At 42.6% G+C, this 22,550-nt stretch overlaps 1 protein-coding gene across 3 annotated transcripts in view; it reads left to right on the plus strand.

Moving 5' to 3' along the window:
* net1 (neuroepithelial cell transforming 1) overlaps positions 1 to 5,142 on the plus strand; it is a 29,867-nt gene extending 24,725 nt beyond the window's left edge. For all 3 annotated transcript variants that reach the window (XM_027272062.1, XM_027272063.1, XM_010736914.3), the window contains 8 exons: positions 851 to 958; positions 1,101 to 1,265; positions 1,744 to 1,806; positions 2,036 to 2,209; positions 2,316 to 2,573; positions 2,668 to 2,838; positions 3,053 to 3,239; positions 3,346 to 5,142. In XM_027272062.1, the coding sequence (XP_027127863.1) occupies positions 851 to 958; positions 1,101 to 1,265; positions 1,744 to 1,806; positions 2,036 to 2,209; positions 2,316 to 2,573; positions 2,668 to 2,838; positions 3,053 to 3,239; positions 3,346 to 3,794 (1,575 nt within the window). In that variant the 3' untranslated portion in view covers positions 3,795 to 5,142. The remainder of the gene's footprint in view (positions 1 to 850; positions 959 to 1,100; positions 1,266 to 1,743; positions 1,807 to 2,035; positions 2,210 to 2,315; positions 2,574 to 2,667; positions 2,839 to 3,052; positions 3,240 to 3,345) is intronic.
* The last annotated feature ends 17,408 nt before the right edge of the window (positions 5,143 to 22,550 follow it).

A 22,550-nucleotide genomic window follows, 5' to 3' on the forward strand; every position in this document is an offset into this window, starting at 1 on the left:
CAGGTGTAGTGCTGCTCTCACGCGAGGACTGTTGAAGAGCCTGTCTCAACTCGCAGCCGTGTACCCCCTGCCACACTGTGTAAACACTCAGGAGGGGACAGATTCACTGTGTGTTTACGACTGCTGCTCCTTTCCCCGACCCACAGCGGTGTTCTGGTTTATGAAAAGTCCTGACACACTGCCACACTGTCCTGACTACTTTGTCTCTCTGGGAAATGCAGTTAAAGAGCTGCAGCAATCAGGAAGCATTTATCTCACACTGTTTGAGTGATGGTACAGGTCTACTCAAGGGGGCTGTAGCTGTTGTCAGGCCAGATAGTAGCAGACTAAGTGTGTGTGTGTGTGTGTGGGGAGGGGTGTTGAACAGCTGAGAGCAGGGTCTCGTGCATTCCTGGCATACCTCCAGACCCCCTTCCCCTCCAGATCAGCAGTCAGAGAGCCTCTTTGTGCTCAGTCGGCCTGCCTGGCTCAAGAGCCTTCACATGATGCAGCCAACAGCTGCTGGAGCTGCTTCCTCTCTCCTCTGTATCTCTGTCTGTCCACCGCTCCGCCAGTCTGTCTGCTTGCGGCTCAGCCTTGGCTCCAGCTACTCCTATTTCCTCGCCCCAAAGCCAGGAGTGGAGTCAATAATGAGGATTTATGACTTGACTTGATGTGTTTTATCACAAGGAAGTCACAAGGGAACGCCTGGACTTACAGCTGAGGTCTCTGTGAAAATCCCACAGTTGGCATTACCGATCGATTCGTTCTGTGTAGCCGCACACAAAGAGAAGTTAATGTCTTTTCTTTGACATGAGTTATGATAAAGGTGCCTGACTAATCTCTCCTTCCATTTTTCTTTTTTCTTCAGGAACCCAGCAACAAGCGTGTCCGTCCTCTCGGCAGGGTGACGTCGCTAGCCAACCTCATCTCTCCGGTGAAGAATGGGGCCGTCCGGCGTTTCGGCCAAACCATCCAGGTAAGCTCCTGTGACATTAAGAAATAAGGGAGCTCCTCAGGGAAATGGACAACTCTTTGCTGGTCTGCATGTTGCACTGCACAACTTTGATTCCTATTGCAACATGTCTGACATCTTGGGGTTTCCTCTTTCCTATCTGCAGGCCTCTTTCCGGGGCGATGGCAAATCGCCGGGCGTGCCCCAGAAGCCTTGCAGCAAGGCAGCGGCCCCAACACCGCCCAAAAGGAGGAACAGCATGCTGTGGTCAGAGACGCTAGACGTCCACCAAAAGGGAACTTTCTCCACCAAAGAGATCAAGAGACAGGAGGTGAGGGTCAACACTGTGACATGAAAATACAACAGAAATGGCAAGACCAGAGGGACAAAGAGTAGCTGTAGATAAAGAAGTTCAGACAGTAGTAAATTATACTCATCTACCAGACTATTTCACATGTCCCTGTAGTATTTGTGTCAAATAGTCTAAATGGGGCTAAAAGCCAACCTGGGATCATTTCCCAGTCTGTATAAGCTCACATATACCTGACAAGCCAACAAACCGGCACTCTCCTGCCCAGCCTTCGTATTTGTCCTGCATATGTCAGACATCTTAGCCAACTGTCAAAAGTCATAAACTCTGTACAGTTTTAAACACACAGCAGACTGTAGATTTCAAAGTTTACCGCAGCTATTTGACACCAGCAAAGTTTCAGGTCTTATCTAATTGGTTGCAGTAATGTACAGTAATGACATCCTGATTCATGTGTTTTCCTAAAAAGCTATCTTCTGTGCCTCCTCCCTCTCTTCAGGCCATATTTGAACTGTCTCGTGGAGAACAGGACCTGATTGAGGATCTCCAGCTTGCACGCAAGGTTTGTACTTTTAAATCTGTGAGGGTAGAGGGAGTACATATAAAGCAAACAGATTAAATCAAAGTCTGGCAGGCCTCTTATGTAGCCAAGCCAGAAACTATAAAAAGTCAGGAATTATTCCTCTGTCTTTCTCTTGTATCCCTAAAGCTCTTCATGAGCTATTCTTAGCATCCACCCCCGCTGATGGGATGTTGTTATTTGACCGCTTTGGCTTTGCTCCCGTACACAGGCGTACCACGACCCGATGCTGAAGCTCTCCATTATGTCAGAGGAGGAGCTCACTCACATCTTCGGCAACCTTGATGCCTACATCCCTCTGCATGAGGACCTCCTTGCCCAGCTGTCTAAAGCCACAGGACCAGACGGAACTGTGGGCCAGATCGGACAGATTGTCGTGACCTGGGTAAGTGTCACACCACCAAGTACCCCGACCTGTTTGATTCTGTTAACACTCAGCTGGCTTTGCAGTAAAGAAGGCAGTTTAATAAAAGTATCCCCTGTTCCTCCAGCTGCCTAGGCTCAACGCCTACAAGGACTACTGCAGCAACCAGTTGGCAGCCAAGGCGCTGCTGGACCAGAAGAAACAGGACCGGCGGGTGCAGGACTTCCTGCAGCGCTGCCTTGAGTCACCATTCAGCAGAAAGTTGGACCTGTGGAGCTTCCTTGACATCCCACGCTCTCGCCTGGTCAAGTACCCACTGCTGCTCAAAGAGATCCTGAAACACACTCCAGCTGAGCACCCAGACGCCGGCAGCCTGGAGGAAGCGGTATGTAACACACGTTTGTTTAATGCACCATCTTCGTCTTTCTTTAATCTTAAAGCACGGCTGAAGTTAATGTTTTGATTCCTCGTGTGTTCAGATCACCATCATCCAGGGCGTGCTGTCTGACATCAACATGAAGAAGGGAGAGTCTGAGTGCCAGTACTACATCGACAAGCTGGAGTATCTGGACGACAGGCAGAGAGACCCTCGCATTGAGCAGTGCAAGAGCCTGCTGTGTCATGGGGAGCTACGTAACAAGAGCGGCACGGTAAGCGAAATACACACACACACTCACACACATACACGCAACACAGTGGCTGCCCTCTTCACTCATCAACACAAGCCTCACATCCCATATAAGGCAATCAGGCTCTGCTGCCTGTTTGTCTGCCCCCCAACCGACCTCTGATTTAACCCCCTGAGTATGAACGATGATAACAATAAACATCTGGTTTAAATGTCTGTTGTTCGTTTCCTTTCAGAAGCTGCATGTGTTCCTGTTCACCGAGCTGCTGGTTCTGACCCGCCCCGTCACCAGGAACGAACGCCACTGTTTCCAAGTTTACCGGCAGCCAATCCCGGTGCAGGACCTTGTGTTGGAAGACCTGCAGGATGGAGACGTCAGAATGGGTGGCTCCTTCAGAGGCGCTTTCAGCAACGCAGACAAAGGTGAGGCTCAAAGTCCGAAAGTTTCCAGCAGTTAATGTAGGACTGAAGGTCATCGTATGTCAAATATATCAGTTTGTTAATTCTCTCTTTTTTTTCTCTTTCACAGCCAAAAACATTTTCCGCGTGCGTTCCCAAGACCCGAGCCAGGCGCAGTCACACACACTGCAGGTCAACGACGTCTTCCACAAGCAGCAGTGGCTCAACTGTCTCCGCAGTGCCATTTCCGTCCACCGCCCCCTCAGCGAGCCCTCCACACCCTCCCCACCTGCAAGCGACGCTCGCTCCAAGCGCCGCCCTTCCTCCGCCTCTGCCATCATCCATATGGAGGAGACGGACGAAAACTGCCCACAGCCGACCTCCCAGTCCGCCCCCAGCTCGCCATGCAACAGCACATCCTCCAGCCCCACCACGACGTCCCCGTCATCCTGCTCCTCCTCAACATCATCTTTGTCGACGTCTTCGACGTCGCCGCTCTGTGCACCCACAACGCAGAAAAGCAAAAAGGACAAGAAGTCTCTGTGTTCTTTAGGGAAGAGGAAAGAGACGATGGTGTGAACTGAAGCGAAAGGAGAAAATGGACTCCTGGACATTTTCCTTTTGTACATATATGTTGAAAACACGTGGAGGAGCGTGGGACTTGTATTTATGTGTGTCTGCGTGCGTGCGTATTATTACAACAGTGTTCTGTGTTACTGTCCTCTTCGGCAGCTATTTACCTTACCCCTCTCCATCCGAGTGCATCCCACAGAGACACAGTATTCTGGAGAGAAGCGGCCAGCTTCCACCAGCTCTAAAAAGGGAAGCATAACGAGAGGCAAACCCACATTTCACACACATGAATCTGTGTGTGTCATGAGTTTGTTGATTTTCTTGAAGATAGAGGTGGTGCGTTCAATCCTGTTTACTTTTAATTTGATATTTAAACATTATTTTAGACCTTTTGGGGGGCTAATGAAAGATTTACATTTTTATATTCTAAAATTTATTGTAGTATTTTTTTAGGTATCATAAAGCAGCACTGTTTTAGCTTTTAGGTGAAGTTATTTGAGAAATTGAGCATGTTTAGCAGGCGAGAAAAAAGAGGATCCCCCCAAACGATGGACTACACAAAGCTAAAAGGGCTATGCTCTGTAAAAGACTGATTTTAGATCAATCAGAAGATGTCTTATTTTTATACATTCCTTTAATGACAGGTGTTAGGATCAGGATACCGGTTTATTTTCTGCATTTAGTGCAGTCAGAGGCATTAATTTAAATCCAGTAACAGACGAGAATTCATGTTCTCTCTGTTTGAACAAAGACATGAAGTGTAGTGTTTGCAAATTATCCGATGTCTAAATCACGTCAGAGGAGAGGAGCTTTGTTTTGAAACAAAATTTTGATCTGAGCCATGTTGGTTTTTAAAAGAAAGCTGACTTTTCGGAATGAAACATCACTTTTCAGTGTAGCATCTTGCATGGAGCTTTAGTTGTGGACACTGCTTGCACCAGTAGAGGCAGCAGGACGTATTTACCTGTCCTGAGGGACAGCGCAGTTAAACATGAAAAAGACTGGCTGAGGGAAACGAGAATGTTGTTGAACGAAGAAGAGAAAAGAGTAAAGATGGATAAAGTTTTGGAACTGAAAAAGATTGTCAAAGCAAGATGATAAACTCCATAAACTTTCTGTATAAGTTTGTGTGATATTCTTGCTCAAAGATGGACGACAGATGGTGAAAACCAAGTTTAAACGATGGAAAAGAGTACGTAGGGGAAGAGAGACAAATAGAGAAGGTTTCTGTATGTGTGCACAAGATGCTAATGTTGTTGAGATGGAAAAAGAAAAGAGGAAAGGGCAACCTGTTTGCCACGAACTATATGTAATTAAAAGAACAATAAAGATCTGTGTAAGATTTGCAACTGAACTTTTGGTTTCATGTCTTTATTTTAAAACAACATTTTGGGAAATCATTTATTATTGACAACTTAGATCAGAATATTGACAGTCTCATGTCTGCTTAGCTTATTTTAGCACAAAGACTGGAGCCACAGAAAAATAGTCAGCCTGGCTGACTGTCCAAAGGTAACATTATGTTTCATTGTTTTAATCAACACAAAAACAGAACTATATAGACAAGTTCTGTTTTTTGTAGTTTATGTGCCAGATTATTTCTTAGCAAAAAGCAGCTGGGTGCATTGACTTCCTGGAGTCTCCAGGTTTGGACTGAGTTTATGTGCTGATTTAAAAACAAGATCATGTTTTAGGCAGTGAGCCCCAGATGTTCAACTGTTGGATGTATTTGGACAGAGCCAGGCTTTATGCTAAACTAAACTAACCGGCTTTCTGGATCTTCTCCAGCCTGAAAACAAAAAGGTGTGTTTCCCAAAATGTTCAAACTATTCTTTTAATAGACTCACAAACAAACGCGGCAGCCTGCATGTTCTCATTGGGTTAGGTCGTATGACTCACTCATGATATTAAATGGAGGAGTACCCCAAACGAAGGCAGATACCCACTGATTTATGACTATGCTTAACTCTTGGCTAAACATTAAGTTCTGTGCAGGTGCCAAGAGAAACATTTCCACTGTAGGGTTTAGTCAGGATTTGCTTTTTCAAGCTGCGACATCGCCGCCTGGTCCCAGTTTGAACGATGGTATTTGTTGACAGAGAGTCTTTATTGAAGGAAACACCTCACTGTCAGGTCTGTGATTTCCATTTGGAAGACCTGACTAATGGTCCACCAGATCCTCTAAAACCTTTTAATAAACACATCGGGCCTGAAAGGATTTAAGCCTGGAAGGGCTGCTCTGTTCATACTGGCGTACAGTTTGGCGATGATGCAAGATAAGTGATCACAAGAGAGAAACAAAGAAAAGATGGAGGTGGTTTCATTTCAGCCATCACTGTGGAGCATGAAGTCTTTGCAGGAGTGAGGCAGACTTACGAACCTTTTAATTTGTCTGCTTGGCAAAACTCAGCAATGGCCTCATGTCTGCCTCTCAGAAACTGAGAGCATTCTCCAAACATTTGCTCATGCTCTCCACACAGTCGCCCATTTACTTTAATGGGAGTTGAACATGTACTAGCACTATAGTCTGCTATAGTCAGGGTGCTGTGAAGTTCCTGGGCAGGAAAGAAGCTGGAACACAGAGGCCGTTGTTCTGTCATTTAATGATATTCATGAGGATCATTAAAGTCACATCCTTTGAGGCCTTTTTTAGCTTTGTGTCTCACAGTGTGATCGTACGTCTGCAGCGTCCCTGGTTTCATGTCATTCTTTCTTTGTAACTCTAGAACGGCTCTCTTAAAAGTCCCACTCAAAGACTTTGCTCCTTTTGATTGTGGTTTGAAGTTGAAAGACAGAGATTATTTTTGATGAGACCACTAAAAAGCTTTAACTAGTAACTGAGCATGAACCATGCCTTATTTTTGTTTCGCTTTCATCCACAGAGAAAGAGAGCAGCCGTTTATTTGAGTTCTGGAGGCATTGATGAAGCGGCCGATTAAGTGGCTGAGTTTGATTTTAAGATGTCGCACACTATTAATTTCTCCAGCTGCTCTTACATAAGGGTTGTTTAGAGATCTTTATGTAACAAACACATGCAGCTTTTAACCAGCACCACAACTTTCTCTTTAGGCTTTAAACAGCAGCTGAGAACCAGTCCGGACACAACCACATCAGGATCCGTCTTTCTCCAGTGTAGCAGAAACTTCTCTCTCAGCAGCCCATCTGTGCTTACTGAAAGAACTGCAAGTCGAATTACTGACTGACACAGACAGCTGAGGCTCCCGTCAGTGATCCGTCACCGCCACATCCTTTGACACTCGTCTCCTTCCACCAAAGATCTTAAAAAACACACCCTGACTGCTACAAACTGCCTTCAGGTTCAGTATCTGAGTCACAGCAAGTGGGAGATCACAAAAAAGAGGATCAGATAAACTTCCCTGAATGGTTTCTTTTTACTATAACTACAATGTGGAAGTAACACTTCATTCTGAGAATGAAGTAATGTGACAAAATGATCTGAGGTGGGGGGGGTTTGCAGGAAGTTAAGTGAAACTGATTAATTTATCAGGAAGGGAACATCCGTGCTAGTTTTAGACTTTGTGTCGGCCTTCTGAATGACTGGAACAGGATTTATGCGTGAGGATGTTCCAAATGACACTTCAACACCAAAATGAAGTCAGCATTTCAGTTCATCATCTCAGTAGTGCCTGACTCACCGATATATGTCCTTAAATGGCTCTAAGTTATTGTCAGATGAAGATTTTGATCTTTGATCTTGGTCTTTTTCTTTTTTTTTTAGCTAATCCTGTGTCCATGTTCACTGATAACTAAAGCTGCACTAATTACAGGTCAGATGACTACATGTAATGTGGTGGGGTTCATTCACAGCAACAATCCCACAGGGAATTATCACCAAACTGTGCCATTAGCCTCAGCTCCTCAAAGCCCTTTTTAGTCCATTTGAGCTTATTGTTTTGGTTTCAGGGCCACAACTTTGGGTTATCAACCTTGTTTCCAACAGCAAACCCACTGTACTCTACCTGCTTATCACCAAACAGCAGACAGACAAGCCAGCTGAAGAACATCCTGTGATAGACCATTTACCAGATTTCCTGACCTAAACTATTCTTTTACACAATAAATCCATTAAAAAGATGTTTCAAAGTTTGTCCTGATGGCAGTTGTGACTGCCTGCCCCGCTGTCTGCTTATTGGCTGTGTGACTTCCCTGGGTGGAGGCTCGGACAGGTGGTCTGGCCAATTCACCTGTGGGTGTAAACCGGAGGTTTAAGAGCTGTCTAACTATGCATTCACTCTCTTGCTGCTTCCAGACTGAGACTTGGTTTCAGGCTTCCGCCTTCCATGGGGAACTAAGTATTAATTCCTCCTGCATTCAACACTTCACACAACATACTCCACTCATCCACACACTGCATGCATGACTGACCCTTAACTTTACATTTCATACATACAACTACGGGAGAGCATTAGCTGTTGCGCACATTTACACTGATGTTGGACATTTTGGGAAGTACACTTATTTACTTTGTTCCCAAAGGTTAGACGAAAAAACGAATACCACAGATTAAACAAACAAGATATATCAGTTAATTATCGAGCTTCATCTGTTTTCAGTCTAAATGCTAATGCTGTTTTCTAGCTTCATATTTGGCTTACGAACATGAACAAATCTTTTCATCTGACTCTAAGCAAGAAAGCATCCTGTACTGAGGATTAGAACGGAGCGGTGCCTCCTTGTCATGAAAATCTTGCTGGCTGGAGAGGTATTTGGGAGCTAATTTGGCTGGGACAACGGCCAGTCTAAACTTCCAGAAATCTGCCGGTCTTGCCAGTAAGGGAAATTGCCTACAAAAAGGTCGACATGCAATGACTGTTTTGACGAAAAAATGGTCCGGTAAAACAGCCGCAGAAAAACACCAGCAGCATATTTCATGGTGTACAACAGGACACTGCGGCTTGTTGAAGGCCTTCGGACCACGTGGGCGATGAATTCATTCATGGCTCATGCATGGTAAAAAGGCCACGCAGCCCCACACACAGAGATAATATAACAGAGGGATTGTCTATAAGATTAACATACAGACATGTGAAGGCTAACAAGCTTCTTTGTGTCTTATAAAGCTTCTGTATCACTTAAACGCTACATCTCTTTTATCAGCGGTGGGTTAGATCCTCCAGGGCACTGGAAACTCCCTGCATATGAGACTTTAAGATCAGTTTGCCAGATCCACACCCACAACTCATAACACAGCCAGCTCAAGACAAAATCTGACCAGCAAAGTAACGCTTGAGGGGGTCAACCTCAGAAGACTGGAGGTCAAATGGGTTCACAGCACCCCTCCATCAAAACCTTGACTTGATGTTTATGTCAAAATACACTCTGTTCTGCTCGTCCTGACAGACCAGAAACTTGTTCAGTCAAACGCTGCCGAAAGGAGCTGTCAGCTCAGTGTGCTCCTCTCAGACAAATCTCACCTCGTCTCGTGGATTTCCTTTCGCCTGAGGAGATGACATGCGAGGGTGGGAAAGGACAAAACAAAACTTGAACAACAATTAATGGCTCACTAAAATATTCATGTATTTTAAAGAGATGATGGAAATGTTCATCCCCCTCAGGGATGTTTTGTCCAAAACAAAAGAGGAGCTGTGTATAAAAGAGATTTTTAACTTGCATAACCCAAAGTCTGCAGTCTTATAGTGTACAGTACAAGGTTTGCTAATACAGCAGGGTTATGCTGTCAGGCCACAACTGTTCCTTTAGACAGGTCGTTGGCTGCATTAGAAGGGCATGAAACATATTAGTCATCAGTAAAAGCAATAACACTGAACACATGTCTGAGTCCAAAGGAGCACTGCAGTTTGACATTATTATGAAGTTAGTCTCATTTGGCACCACATTACAGTGTATGCAAACTGTTTCATTTTCATGTGTTTTTTCAACATTTCAAATATTCTGTTGTTTCACAATTTACCAAATTCCACATTTGAACCAAAGTTTTTATTGGGACAAAATCAACATTTTTTGTGAAGAAACCAACAGACACTGTCAGTGATATACACACTCTGTTAAACAGATTTTTAGTCCTTAAATCGAAAAAAAAAGGGAAAAAAAAGAAAAGAGAAAAGATAAGCTGACCGTTAAACTCACTGCTCCAAAAATAAAACCTCTTGTCTGATGTAGAAATGACAAATATCTGACTGGAGATCTGCTGTGCAAAAGTGTCAAAGTCACTTGACACATATGAACAGATGGACTGTTGGACGATAAAATGTTTTTGTTTTTTTTTAGACAAAATCAGAATTTATTTTCTGCATGAGTCCAACACGTTTTGTCCCTCAGCCCAAATACTTCAAATACTTTCAGACCTAAACTACCAGGATTCAAGAAAAGATATAGATTGTTAATGTGGTGTTTCAATATGCTCCTAAGACCAATAAACAGAAGCAGCTTTACTACAGGACCAATAAGGTCATGCTTGCTATAATGACTTAAGTTAAACTCACCGAAACTAGCCTGAAGGTTTGAATCTAACAAGCTCGCTTTGTGCACCGCAGAATGAGCTATTGTTCCAGTCGACAAGGAAATGTGAAACAAATGTGGATAAGTGAGTGTGATGTTCATGTTTTACTCCTCGATATTACTTTCTGTGTTAGAGCCTTCTTTCATTTCCTCTTGAAGAGGCCCGGGGCTTTAGAGACATGACACAAGTCCGCTCGCTCTGAGCTAACCGGAGTTTTGCTTGGATGTCGGTAATGCCGAACTTTCCCCGTGTTTTTCATGTTGCAGATCTGTGGGGGTGAGTAATCCCTCTCTGCTGACATTGAGGTAAAGTGCAGTGGACAGCTGAAGTGCTCTGAGGGCACATGACCTGCCAAGAGTGGGATAAAAACTTACAAACAAGATGGTTATCAAACACCTCGAGATGCATTTGCCCATATTGCTTTGAGTGAGAGCACATGCAGGTTATATTTGTTAGGAATGCCTCTGCTTTGATTTTCCATTTTCCCTCGATCAAACAGGAATCTGCTGCACATATCATGCATTCACTAACAGTTTAGGCAAAGGCTAAAATAGTGCCTTGGCAACATCCTTGCTTGCCTCACCGGCCTGACTCACTCAGTCAGGTATGAATGCTCCTTTGGTGAGTGCTTTTGTTTTAAAATCTGTCACCGGATTGTTTACCATTCTCTTCCCCCTCCAAATTCTCGAACAGTAGATTATCTGAGAAACAAAGCTTTCTCTGAAACCCGAGAATCTCAGATTATCTCTGATTGTGCCGACGGCTTGTTACTCTGTAGCTCCTTTCTCACTGCACCACAACCCATAAATGGTCCTGCAATTTTCCATGTCTGCATCAGGAGCCGCAGTTAATTTTCCATGTGAGGCGCTCGGGCAACTTCCTGGCTCGGAACCTGGTACAGTATGATTTCCATAAATATCTTTCATGGCTCCAGTGGGAATTAAAGCAGCAACATTCCCAGGTAGTGGTTATGGTTATGGAAACTCGGTGGAGGATTCTTATCGTTTTGTCATGAAAGAAAAGCATGACCATGTACTGATTATTGAAGCTGGCAAGGGGAAATGAAAAGATCTGTGTGTGTGTGCATGTATGTTTAGTTTGCAACAGAAATTAATGAGTCAAAGACTAGTGACTAAGCTAAAAATAAAACGATGACCCAATTCTGCTTCTTTTACCAAAGAGTTTATTTTATTATTATTATTTATTTATTCTTACATTTTAAACTTTATAAAGACACTGCTTCACAAGAATCTGTCTGGTGCTTTAGAAATGTTCTTTTCCTGTGAATCAGATTTGTCATGCGACCTCTTGTCCCTAGATTCCTCTAGGGGGTGATTAGTGAAGCTTAGCATTCAAACTGAAAGCTGTTCTCTCCAAAGTTCCCTGCTAAGCTAAGCTAAGTGTCCTCTGGATCCTCTCACAGACAAATCAATCTCACCCTCATCTCTTGGAAAGAAAGCAAATCATCTGAATCCCAAAACGTTGAACTTATCCTTTGAAACATCTTTATGTAACGTTAGAGGGGACGACACTGACCGAGGGTTGAAATCGTGAAACGTGCAATCAAAGAAATGCTGAATGGCGTCCTGTACCAAAATGTCTTCACATCACACTTGACCTATTATTTGAACATTATATAACCGTTAAATATGCGTTATATAAACATGGTTTAAAATCTAATTACAGGTTACTGCCGGAGCATGCATGGACTCATGACAACAAGGTGAGAACAAACCTTTTATCACATCATCAAGATATTATGTAAGGCCCCTGTGTGTGTGTGTGTGTGTGTGTGTGTGTTCTGTATATAAGAAGCTGCCTCAGAAAAGAGGGATTTGGAGATCATGAAGTGGGAACTCTGGAGCTGAATTCATAAACACATACGAAATAACCAAGCTTTATCTAGACCACAGAGGTCTAGTGCCTCGACCCGGGAGGAAATCTGTAAGATTGCCCCAGAGGCATTTCTGTGTGGTCCCCCACCCCCAAAAAAAGACTGAGATCTATAACCAAAACAGGGACTGATTATCATAATTACGAGCTAAGTTCAACACTGATCCCACTGCCTGATCTCTCCCTTCTGTGTTTGCCAGTTGTCCAAACTGGTGTTACAAGTTCAGGGAGAGAGGACAGAGTTTAGACCTGAGCCAGAGGGATCAGTGTCAGCTGAAATCCACTCTGAAGGTTTTATGTTGTTCTTGTGACTTTGACACCTCCATCCTCAATGCATTCTTCCTCGTGAATGAAAGCGATTCATTCAGTCATTTCCAGGGATTGAAATGTCAGACTGTTGGAAATATTAACTACAATAATGCTGCAGTTATCATGCATAATTTCTTCTACTTCTTTTTTTTTTAAGCAAATAAAACCATTTTTAGACATATTTGTGGAAGCTAACCTTCATGTCTGTCAACGTCTGTGGTGTGCTACAGACTGGAGCATGTGTTACTGAACCAGATATGTTTTAAACAAGACCTCATAATATTAGCTTTCATCCATTACTGATGGAATCTGTCGGGTCCTTCATAACATTAAACATCTTGAAAGACTATGCTTGTCTCAGTTTGCATACTTCCATTATTACACTTCTATGTAGTACTCTGTATACTCTATGTGACTAGAGTATTACATTACTAGAAATGACGATCACAACATTTGAGCCCTTCATCTTCTTCTTATTTAAATACATTTAAAAATATATACACATGTATATACACACTGAACTGAATGGAGCTCTGGTTTTAAGTTTTTAAGACACATTCAATGTTTTATAATTTTCTACATTGTAGATGAACACTGAAGACGTCACAACTATGAAACACATGGAATTATGTGATGAACAACACATGTGAACAAATCAAATCATGCTTTATATTTTAGATTCGTGATTACATGTATCATAGTGCAGTAATATAGTCTGGGATATGTAGTGATATAGTAAAACAATGATGTAGTGTAACAGCCATTATCCACACTGTCACACATCCCATGAGCAAATAAAGGGCTGGAAAAAAAAGAATGGGAAATGTGTCCGACCTCCTCTCCACCGGCCCACTCCTCAGCTCCACATAACAGTATTCTTGTTAGACAAAACAGTGAACCAGGGGAACATTGTTGTGCTCTAATCCCATGTGGCTCTGCTCCACGCCCACAGTTTGTCTGCTTACACTGTGCTGCGCTCCGCTCTATGGACATAGATAAAGGCCAGGCTCAAAACACTGAATAATACTAACTTTATCTGTTTACTTCAAGTGCTCAACATTTTGTCTCTTTGTCTGAACATTACGTGAGACACTGAGCGAAACAGCTGGCATAAAGATCAGAGAGGTGCTTGTATGGATGTCAAACCACCGGTCTTCACCGTCACCACCAGCCTCATCCCTACTTTACCCCCGTCTAAGTGAAATGAGGTGGCTGAGAGTTACGTAAACTCTGTGAACGATTTCCAGACGGCTGCTCCGCTCTCCGACATCAAGACGAGCTGCTGTCCTTTTAGAGAAACTATGTGCAATCCTCCCTGATGACCGCAGATCCTCCATTAAACTTGGGGACGTAATGTCTTTGAGGACCCCACAGGAGGCACAACTAATCCTCTCTGAGTCCTAATAGTTTGTCTGAATGGGTCCCTCTTTTCTCTGTGAGCCTGTTTTGGCTTCTTTACATCAGATTTCCAGACAAGACCGTGTAGTCCAGATGGGCTTAGTGGAGTCTACATCAGGAGCAGGGAGCAATTTAAGAAGGAAATGTCAGATATGTCTGAGCCACTGGGGGTCAAGCTTCAGAAGCAGCAACACAGTTGACAGACCTTTAGTTGCAATTATCAGGTCTGTTTGTTCAGTGATGTCCACAGACGTTTCAGCTTGTAAACCATAGAACGAAAACCTGTGTTTTTTCCTACAATATCTGGTTTTGGCAAGTAAAGCATGGTTCACATGGATCTGTTTTGGTCATAGTACTCGGTTATGGTTCGGGAAGTATTCAACCTTAGGAGGCAGGTTGAACTCAAGAGATTACGTGAGAAACCATCTCACCAGGCTTCAAGCTATGTGCCTGTGTCCGAACCACAGTGATCCAGATCAGTCAGCGTCCAATGAGGAACCTCTGATAGCTACAGGTGTGTTTTAATTCCAGGTGTTTGATGAAGTGTGTGAGGTGGGACTGTTTGCTCGAACACAACAAAGGCCACTGCTAAAGAGGGTCAGCTTAGATGCTTCTCTCGACTGACTTCAGTAAGGTAGACTACATTATATGGTTCACTGATCTGACTGCTTGATGTTTTGTCATGTCTTTATAGAACCATGTATTGTCCAATCACCTTAAAGTTTCTGTCCTTTTTCAAACGAAACATAAGACGCAGTCAGGTTGGGTTAAATGTTGAGGACTGATTTGAAGCACGAGATGAAAACACACTGACTTTTCCGTATTTAACTAAAATCATGGTCTTTTCTGAACCATAAATCAAGAAATGTCTATATTTATTTCCCTCGGAACTTTTTCTGATGTTCAGTGTGGTCCAAACATAACAGGTAATGAAATCACTGGAGCTTTGTGTGCGGTACACAACTTTTATAAATAGATAGATTGACTCGTGTATGACATAGTATAGAGGAAAAAATACTTAGGACTTGAAACCAAGTTTTTTTAGGGGTTTTAACTAAATGAAAATTCCTCGGTTGGATGGATTAAATCAGATGTGATGTCATGTGATCATAAAAAACATAATTTCCTCCATCAAGTCAACAAATGCCACAGGGCACATTTATGTTTAAATCATGCTCTGAGGTCTTTAAGGCTCTTTATTTTTAACCCTGGACTGCTGGCAACACAGTGAGACCCTTCTCGACCCAATTAGACTGTTAGTTTGATTAGGACCCCAGGTCATATGTCAGGTCTGAGTTACTAGGAGAAAACTGAAGAATTATTTTTGTGGTTTCTGCATGATTAAAACACTGGTGTTGTGTCAGACGAGGAGCTGAGCCACTCTGATGGATTTATGATCTCAGAATAAAAATGAAATACTATTTGTTTTTTTAAAATCAAGTCGTTCGAGTTGTATCCTCCGTGGGATATGCGTGGGAACCCTGCTGTGAGTTTTGGCCGAACGCCTGAAATGCAGACGTAAAATGCCGCCTGTCAGTCAGTCGTTTGTGGCTGACACACCACGGCACAATGTCAGCAAGCAGCTCCACCTTTAAAGCCAGCTGTAATTGACTCCATCAGCACGTCACGCACCAGTCTGCCAAGCCACCAGGAAGTGACACCCACACGGTTTGATGCTCTCCCCACATTCCTGTCACTCTTCAGCTGTCTCTATTGAAGATAAAGCTTGGAAAGGTAAAAAAAATATCTTTAAAAGAAAACAAAAAAAGGAGGACTGTAAACTGAGTAAGCGGGACATTAGGGTGGTCTACTGGTTAAAACCAGACAACCTACCAGACAACTCAGTGTCGCAACTAGACGACCCAGAGACCGAAATCACCCACGCTCATTAAATGTGTCTGACAGAGATGCCGAAAGATTGGTGTCATAACACCTACGCCTCAGGTTGCAGGGTGTGGATGTGGCTGCCTGGCTACAGCTGCACAGGTCGCACAGCCATGGTCAAAGGTGGAGAGGTGATGGTCGGACCTTGACTGGAAATATTAGAAAGGAACGCAAGTTTAGCAGCGCAGGTGGGCAGGTGCCAGGATCTCATCGTTTCTTTCTGTCAGTCCTGTAAAGAAGACTGAGGAAGGTTTTGAAGGGCAAAAAGGCCAAAGAAAGAGAAAGGCTGGACAAGATTTGAGTCAAAGCAGGTAGATATATATGTGTGCATGTGCATCAGGGTATATTTTCCACTTATTTCACTCAGACTAATGAGTGTTTGAAATCCTTATTTCAGCCACTTGTGTCATGACCATCGGTGAGGGTCGGAATGGGCTCTGCCTTAGAGATAAGGTAAGGTAAGCTCAGACATCCAGAAGGAGCTCAGAGTAGAGCTGCTCCTTTGTGGTGAAAGGAGCCAGCTGAGGTGGTTCGGGCATCTGATTAGGATGCCTCCAGGTGCCTTCCTCCCACGTCCAACTGGGAGGAGACCCAGAGGCAGAAGCAGAACCTGCTGGAGGGACTACATAGTCCATCTAGCCTGGGAACGCCTCGGGATCCCCCAGGAGGAGCTGGAATGTGTTGCTGGGGACATTCTGTAAAACCTGCTGCCACGAGACCCGACCCCAGATAAACTGGACACACACTTATTTTTCAAAGATGAAGTTTTCCTGTTTTTGTGATTTCTTTGTTATTGTTATTGTTTATTGTATTGTTAATGAATGAATGATTTACAGGTCAGCCAGTCTGTAGGAATTTACATAACTGCCACAATCAGTAACCACACTGATCCCAGCATGCAGACCGTGACCTGCTGGCCTCATAGACACGTCATATCTGTGTGTGTGTGTGTGTGTGTGTGTGTGCGTGTGTGTGTGTGTGTGTGTGTGTGTGTGTGTGTAAAAATAATCCACTTCCCATTTTCTGCTCTCATTTCTCAGCAAACATGAATTAAACAAAGAAAAGAAAGCACATGTGGCATGTGATAATTCAGTGCAGTCAGCAGACACTTTCTTTGATGCTTTGATGCTTTGATTCACATTTCAGACTTTTCGGGTCATCTCACTTTCCTCAGAGTTTGTGGAATTCAACTTTTCCTCTGGCTGATTTATTATTTGAGCTCTTAGCAGTCTCTGCTCTCTTGCTCCGTTGTAAATTATGATCTGGAGTCTCTCTCGTCTGGGCCTTGAGATGTTTTGACTCAAACCTGTTTTGGTCTCATGTGTCTGTTTCTCATGTGTTTGTTGACTCTGAATGGTCTCTTTCCTGCCCACACCACTGACTGCTGAGGATGTCATATTTTTATAGTTAGCTAAGAATATTTCACTTCTGACTGTCATCACATTTGCAGCATATTATGTTACATATTATATAATTGTACAGAGAAATGCACAATGTCTCATTTCATACTTTTCTAAATCCATTGTCTCACTACAACTCAACAGTATGAGGAGTGCTGAATAAGCACTGTTGTCTGTTTGGTCTTAGTCTTGATGTCACCCATATGTTCCTGAAGAGCTGTTTTGAAGCTCAGACTGTGGTGGCTCTGGCTGCCATCAGTCCTCCCTCTTCCTCCTCACAGCTAATCTAAAAATCATTAGCGGACCAGAGACAGGCCGAAAGACGCCTGGGTGCTCAAACAACCCATCTGTAATGGCACCAACCTGTCAATCAAAGGGGCCATGCTGTTAATCCTGCCTAACTTTAAGCCTTAATATAATTTGAACAGGTGAGTTCTATAAAAATCACCCTCAGTACAGTTGTCATGAACGGGGGAATTATCTTATCCTCAGATCACAGTTTGGTCTTGCTATCATGCTCGGCTTCCCGGGCACGATTATTGGAATTAGGCATCTTGGGTGATTTCCTGTTGTTACTTCAGATTATACCAGATTACAACTTCCTTATTTACACTTGTGCAATGTGTTTTAATATTACACAACATCCCCTCAGTACATCCATATTCATAAAGTTTATTAGGTTCAGTTTTTGTTCAGACTACATCATAAAGGAGGTGCAGTTATTTCATGCCACAGGGGCTTTGAATGAAAGTTTACGTACATGCTCTAATAAACTAAAGTGCCTCAGGTTTTAAATAAGCTGCTCAGTAATTGTTTGGTGCAAATACATCATAGCTGAAGCGTTTTGGAGCAGCCATCCTGCAAGTCAGCAGATGACTCCATCAGTGACTCCTGAGTCGAACACTCTCCCCCGGTCTGTTGCGTGTCAGCCTCTTGAGAACCACCTGGACCTCCTCCACCACCTCAGGGAACACAGCACATTATACAAGACATTACTCACCCAGATGCTGGATTACTCACACCTTCACTCCCTCACCGCTCTATTTGACACTAGGAAACATCTTTGTGCGAGCCGGGCCAGCGCAGCACAAGCAGTACCCTGCCAACGAACACGCCTCACGCCTCCGGTAATAAACACACAAACAAAGCTGGATGTTCTCATCCCTCCGGTGACAGAGACATAACCTGAATGAGACATGTCAACAATCATTCACCAAAAAAAAACAGTTATGCAACCTCTGAAACAATGAGGCGAATAAAGGAGCTGCCACATCAAAACGCTGAGCCACAAGCAAAGAGATCAGATTCCTAAAAGGCTTTCACACAAACATGATGATGGTGACTGCTAGATTATGAAAACAAAAATGTGTGTATAGATGTGCACATTAGTCAGGTCTGACTGCAGCTAACCCACAATACTGTTGTTTGCCTTCTTTGTCATTTGAATAAAACAATTATATCATTATCTTTGTCACGAAACCGTCACCTGAACCACATATAGGGCATGTCGGTGGCTGTGGAGTGCCATGTTATATAGCCACATTTGAAGGATTGAATAGTGGTTGAATCATGGGTCAACTATTACAAGATGTCATCCCTCTGTGGGTTCAGATCTCTATTGATACTCTGGAAACACAAAAAAAACTACTGATACCTCATTAGATTAAGAATTAGAATAAGTGAGAAATTGCCAAAGTGGCAGATCAACCAACTTTGACCAACATTACCATGAGAGACAGTTAGTCATAATGGTCATTCCATGGAGCTACTTTGTATGTTTACTTTGGATGAGACTCAGAGACAAGTGCTTGGAATGTCAGTAAAGTGAAAAATAGACTTGTTTGCTACAAGTAGCAGCTCTAAATAAACAATGAAATATCGTTTGTGAATAAATGTTTGTTCCACTCTATATAATACACTTTGTAACTCCTTACGTGTGTGTATGTGAAGAGAAGAGCCTGACCGATATGCAGATAGGCAGATTTTATCGGCCAGTATGGATGTGTCAGATCTATCAGCATTGACATACACAGTATGTAGTACAAAGTAATGCATAAAAAGAAGCATGAGGTAATGTATATTTATTAATTATGACCCATTAATGATGTACAGTTCATTATTAGTATAATTATTAAAAAGTGAAGTTTAGTCCACTGATTTTGTGATTTTGTGTTAAACTGTACTTTGTACGACGTCTTTTGTCCTAACAGATCTTTTTCATGGCGTTCATTTTGACACAGGTGTTACCAATGATACTAAATTAAAGGTTCGGTTCCATTCAGCTCACACAGAGTCAGGGTGCTGCCGTGGGTCATGTCGGCTCACTGGAAAGACCCTGCTGCACTAAATGGAATCTGTCCCACTAAACTTATAGTTTACTGATACATACTGTATGTATAGGCTGGGAGTTTTGTCAGGTGTCTCTTTGTCATTTAAACTAATTATATTATGCAAGGCTGGATGCTGTTTAATCAGATATAGATGTAGCATCATTTAGCAACTACATGACCACAGCTTTGTTCTGAAATGCATTTGTTAAGTTGTTTTTACAGTCTAAAAATGGGAAGCAAAGACATAGGAGTGTTGTATTCAATCCATTCAGGTTAGGAGGGTTCATGTTTTTTTTTCTGTGAAACAAAGAACTGTAAATTATTCACTGCACCACCGACCTTAAACACTTCCTCTGCTTTAGAAAAATGTTGTTTGTCTTCAAATTTCCAGCCAGCTTTGTGTTTGCTGCAGAGGCTGACCTCACTGAGACGTTCAAAGCATGTGTGACATGAACTCAGCAAACCTGCGCTGACTTTACCTCCACACCTGGCTCATGTTGCCTCTTAGAGTCGAGCCTCTCTGGATGTCAGCCAGCGAGCCTCTTTTTGTGTCACTGGATGTTTCTGGGACAAGTTTGAACAATGTCTCCTTTGTTTCTCAGCAGGCTCACCTATTCCTTTGCCTCTCTGAAGTGACAGAGCAGGTGAAGAGGTAAGTACCAGGAGTAAGATAAAAAGCCTGAGATTAGCTTTGAAAGGGAGTGATGCATCGAGCGGTGCACCAGATGTGTCCTAAATGTAGGGACGAGGGGTTTGAAGGGAGAAGAAAGGACATCGGACAGATGATTCATCTTGAAATCCTACAATTATCCACTGAAACTGTCATGAACTATCAATTTCTCTATACGTCTCAAAGTCTGTGTAAAATGTACAACCCAGTCCAACACAACAGCCCTGCAATAAGTCCTAACTGTGTCACAGAGGTGTTAATTTGTCTCTGTGGTCACGTTGGAGCCTCTTTATTGTGCTGCTAGTGCTGTACTGACAGTGATAACTGACCCTGAAGAAATGATTGACAGCTGATAGAGTCCAACATGACGCAAGCTCCTCATGATGGTTGTTCCAAAGTCTGACAGACAGAGACTGATCACCTGTTGTTTACAGATCAGACTTTTTATGTGCTGCATTGAGACGAAGCAACTTTAAGAGTAAGAATATCAAAACGAATAATATGATCAATAGCAAAAGGTGCAGACAGTGGGCCATGCAAACATCAGAAACACAATGACAGTATAGAGCTGAAACCTTTAACCTGGTACATCTGCACCTCAAAGAAACATTTATTTTAGTCTTTTGTTTTTTCCATAAATGTGAAAAATATTTAAATAAAAATATAAAAATAAAATTCAGCTTTATTGGTCATGCTAGCTTCAGGGACATTCAGGGAAATAAGGACAATGTGTTTATGAATCTTTACTTGAATCATCAAGCACTTGTCTCCGAGTCTGATACAAAGTAAACACACAAAGTAGCTCCCTGAAATGACCATCATGACTAACTGCAAAGATCTATGCCAGGCTGAAATATCTTGTACTGATACTTGATTTGTACTTTAATTGAACACTTCCATAGTACATTTTTCTCTCTATCTCTATTACTTTGGGTTGCAGTTTGTGAGCTCAGCGTTGGTAGAAGTTTTCAGTAAATGGACACTCACAGCACTTTTACAACACAGTGATGGCAGAGCCTGTCCAAAGTGCTCATGATAATACTAAACTCTCATACCGTGTTTGGCCCCAAAAGAAAAAGAATTATATATTTAAAACTTCCATTTAGTCGATGCAACAGTGTTGCATGACAGAAGAGAATACAATTTATACTGTTTATACTGTCACCAAATGCCTTCAATTTTGAATTTTTATTGAACCACAATGATGCTTTCAGTTCGGCTCTAAATATTTTGGGAACCCATTCTTTGTTGGACCGTCTGCAGTCTACTCAGTGGTCACATTGAACAGGTTTAAACTGTATCTACTTTAGCTGATATTCTGTGATCCACTTCCAATAGCTCTAACCTCAGACCAAACTTCTGTTTCTATTTCAAAATTCTGAGAACAGCTTTGCTAAAGCAACACGCCTGTTAATTCCTGCTTGTTATAGTCTGTATTGTGCACTGAGATTGAGAAACAGAAATCTGTTCCTGTTTAAATCTGCACAGATTTCGATGCTAAGCTTCCTGTTCCTTTAACCAATAACTGCTGGTGTCCTATGTTCTGATTTAATTGTTATTCAGAGGTTCTTTGTGGTTTTTTGCCTTTTAATTATCAGTCTGGTTGAACAATTGTGCAGCTTTTTGTTCTCCATGTACAAACCACTGTTTTATTGCAAACCCTTCATAGGAAATCTATTTGTAAAGAGGATTTTCTACAACCTAAAAACATGACAGACTATTCAAAAATATGAAGTAGTCCTCTCAGCCATCTGACTGTAGTCAATCAGGCTTTTGTGGCGGTCTGTGGAGCGGAAGTGTAAATTAAAAGTATACCCACTTCTCCACCAACTGCACGCACATTACATACCCAAATAAGTAGCTGCATCAGATACGCCATCTCAGCATCCGTCCCCTCGGTCCAGAATGTCAGAGGCAATTACGTGGATAACATAATGCAGATATTTAGTCAGGAGATCTGGTGTAATTGAGCCAACTTGGCAGAAATCAAACGGAAAACAAAAAAAAGAGCACTCAGCGAGTTCCTCGTCAGACTAATGACAGTGACCTCTCGTCTACCCAAAACAGCAGTATGGACTCATTAATAAAGTGTCCAGTGGGGGTAAACTGTGTTCATAGGAGCCTGGAGGATTCTCATAAAACTGCAAAAGGAATGAAAGATTAAGCTTTTCATTTCTCTGCCTGGATACTGTTGTTTTCCTGGATACTGTTGTTTTTCATTACATGCTCGTTAGATGAAGTCATGGCTGATGGATGTTATTACGTTTAATTATTAAAAGTAGTCATTGTTCATTTCCTCTCAGTTTCCAGCAGCACAGGAACAAAACCACCAGTGTTGCACTTTTTTTTTTTTTTTTTTTTACTTTGCGGAAACAGTCGTGGAAAAAATCCCTCCCC

Source organism: Larimichthys crocea, chromosome XX (assembly GCF_000972845.2).
Source record: "Larimichthys crocea isolate SSNF chromosome XX, L_crocea_2.0, whole genome shotgun sequence".
In the NCBI taxonomy this organism is placed as follows: Eukaryota; Metazoa; Chordata; class Actinopteri; family Sciaenidae; genus Larimichthys; species Larimichthys crocea.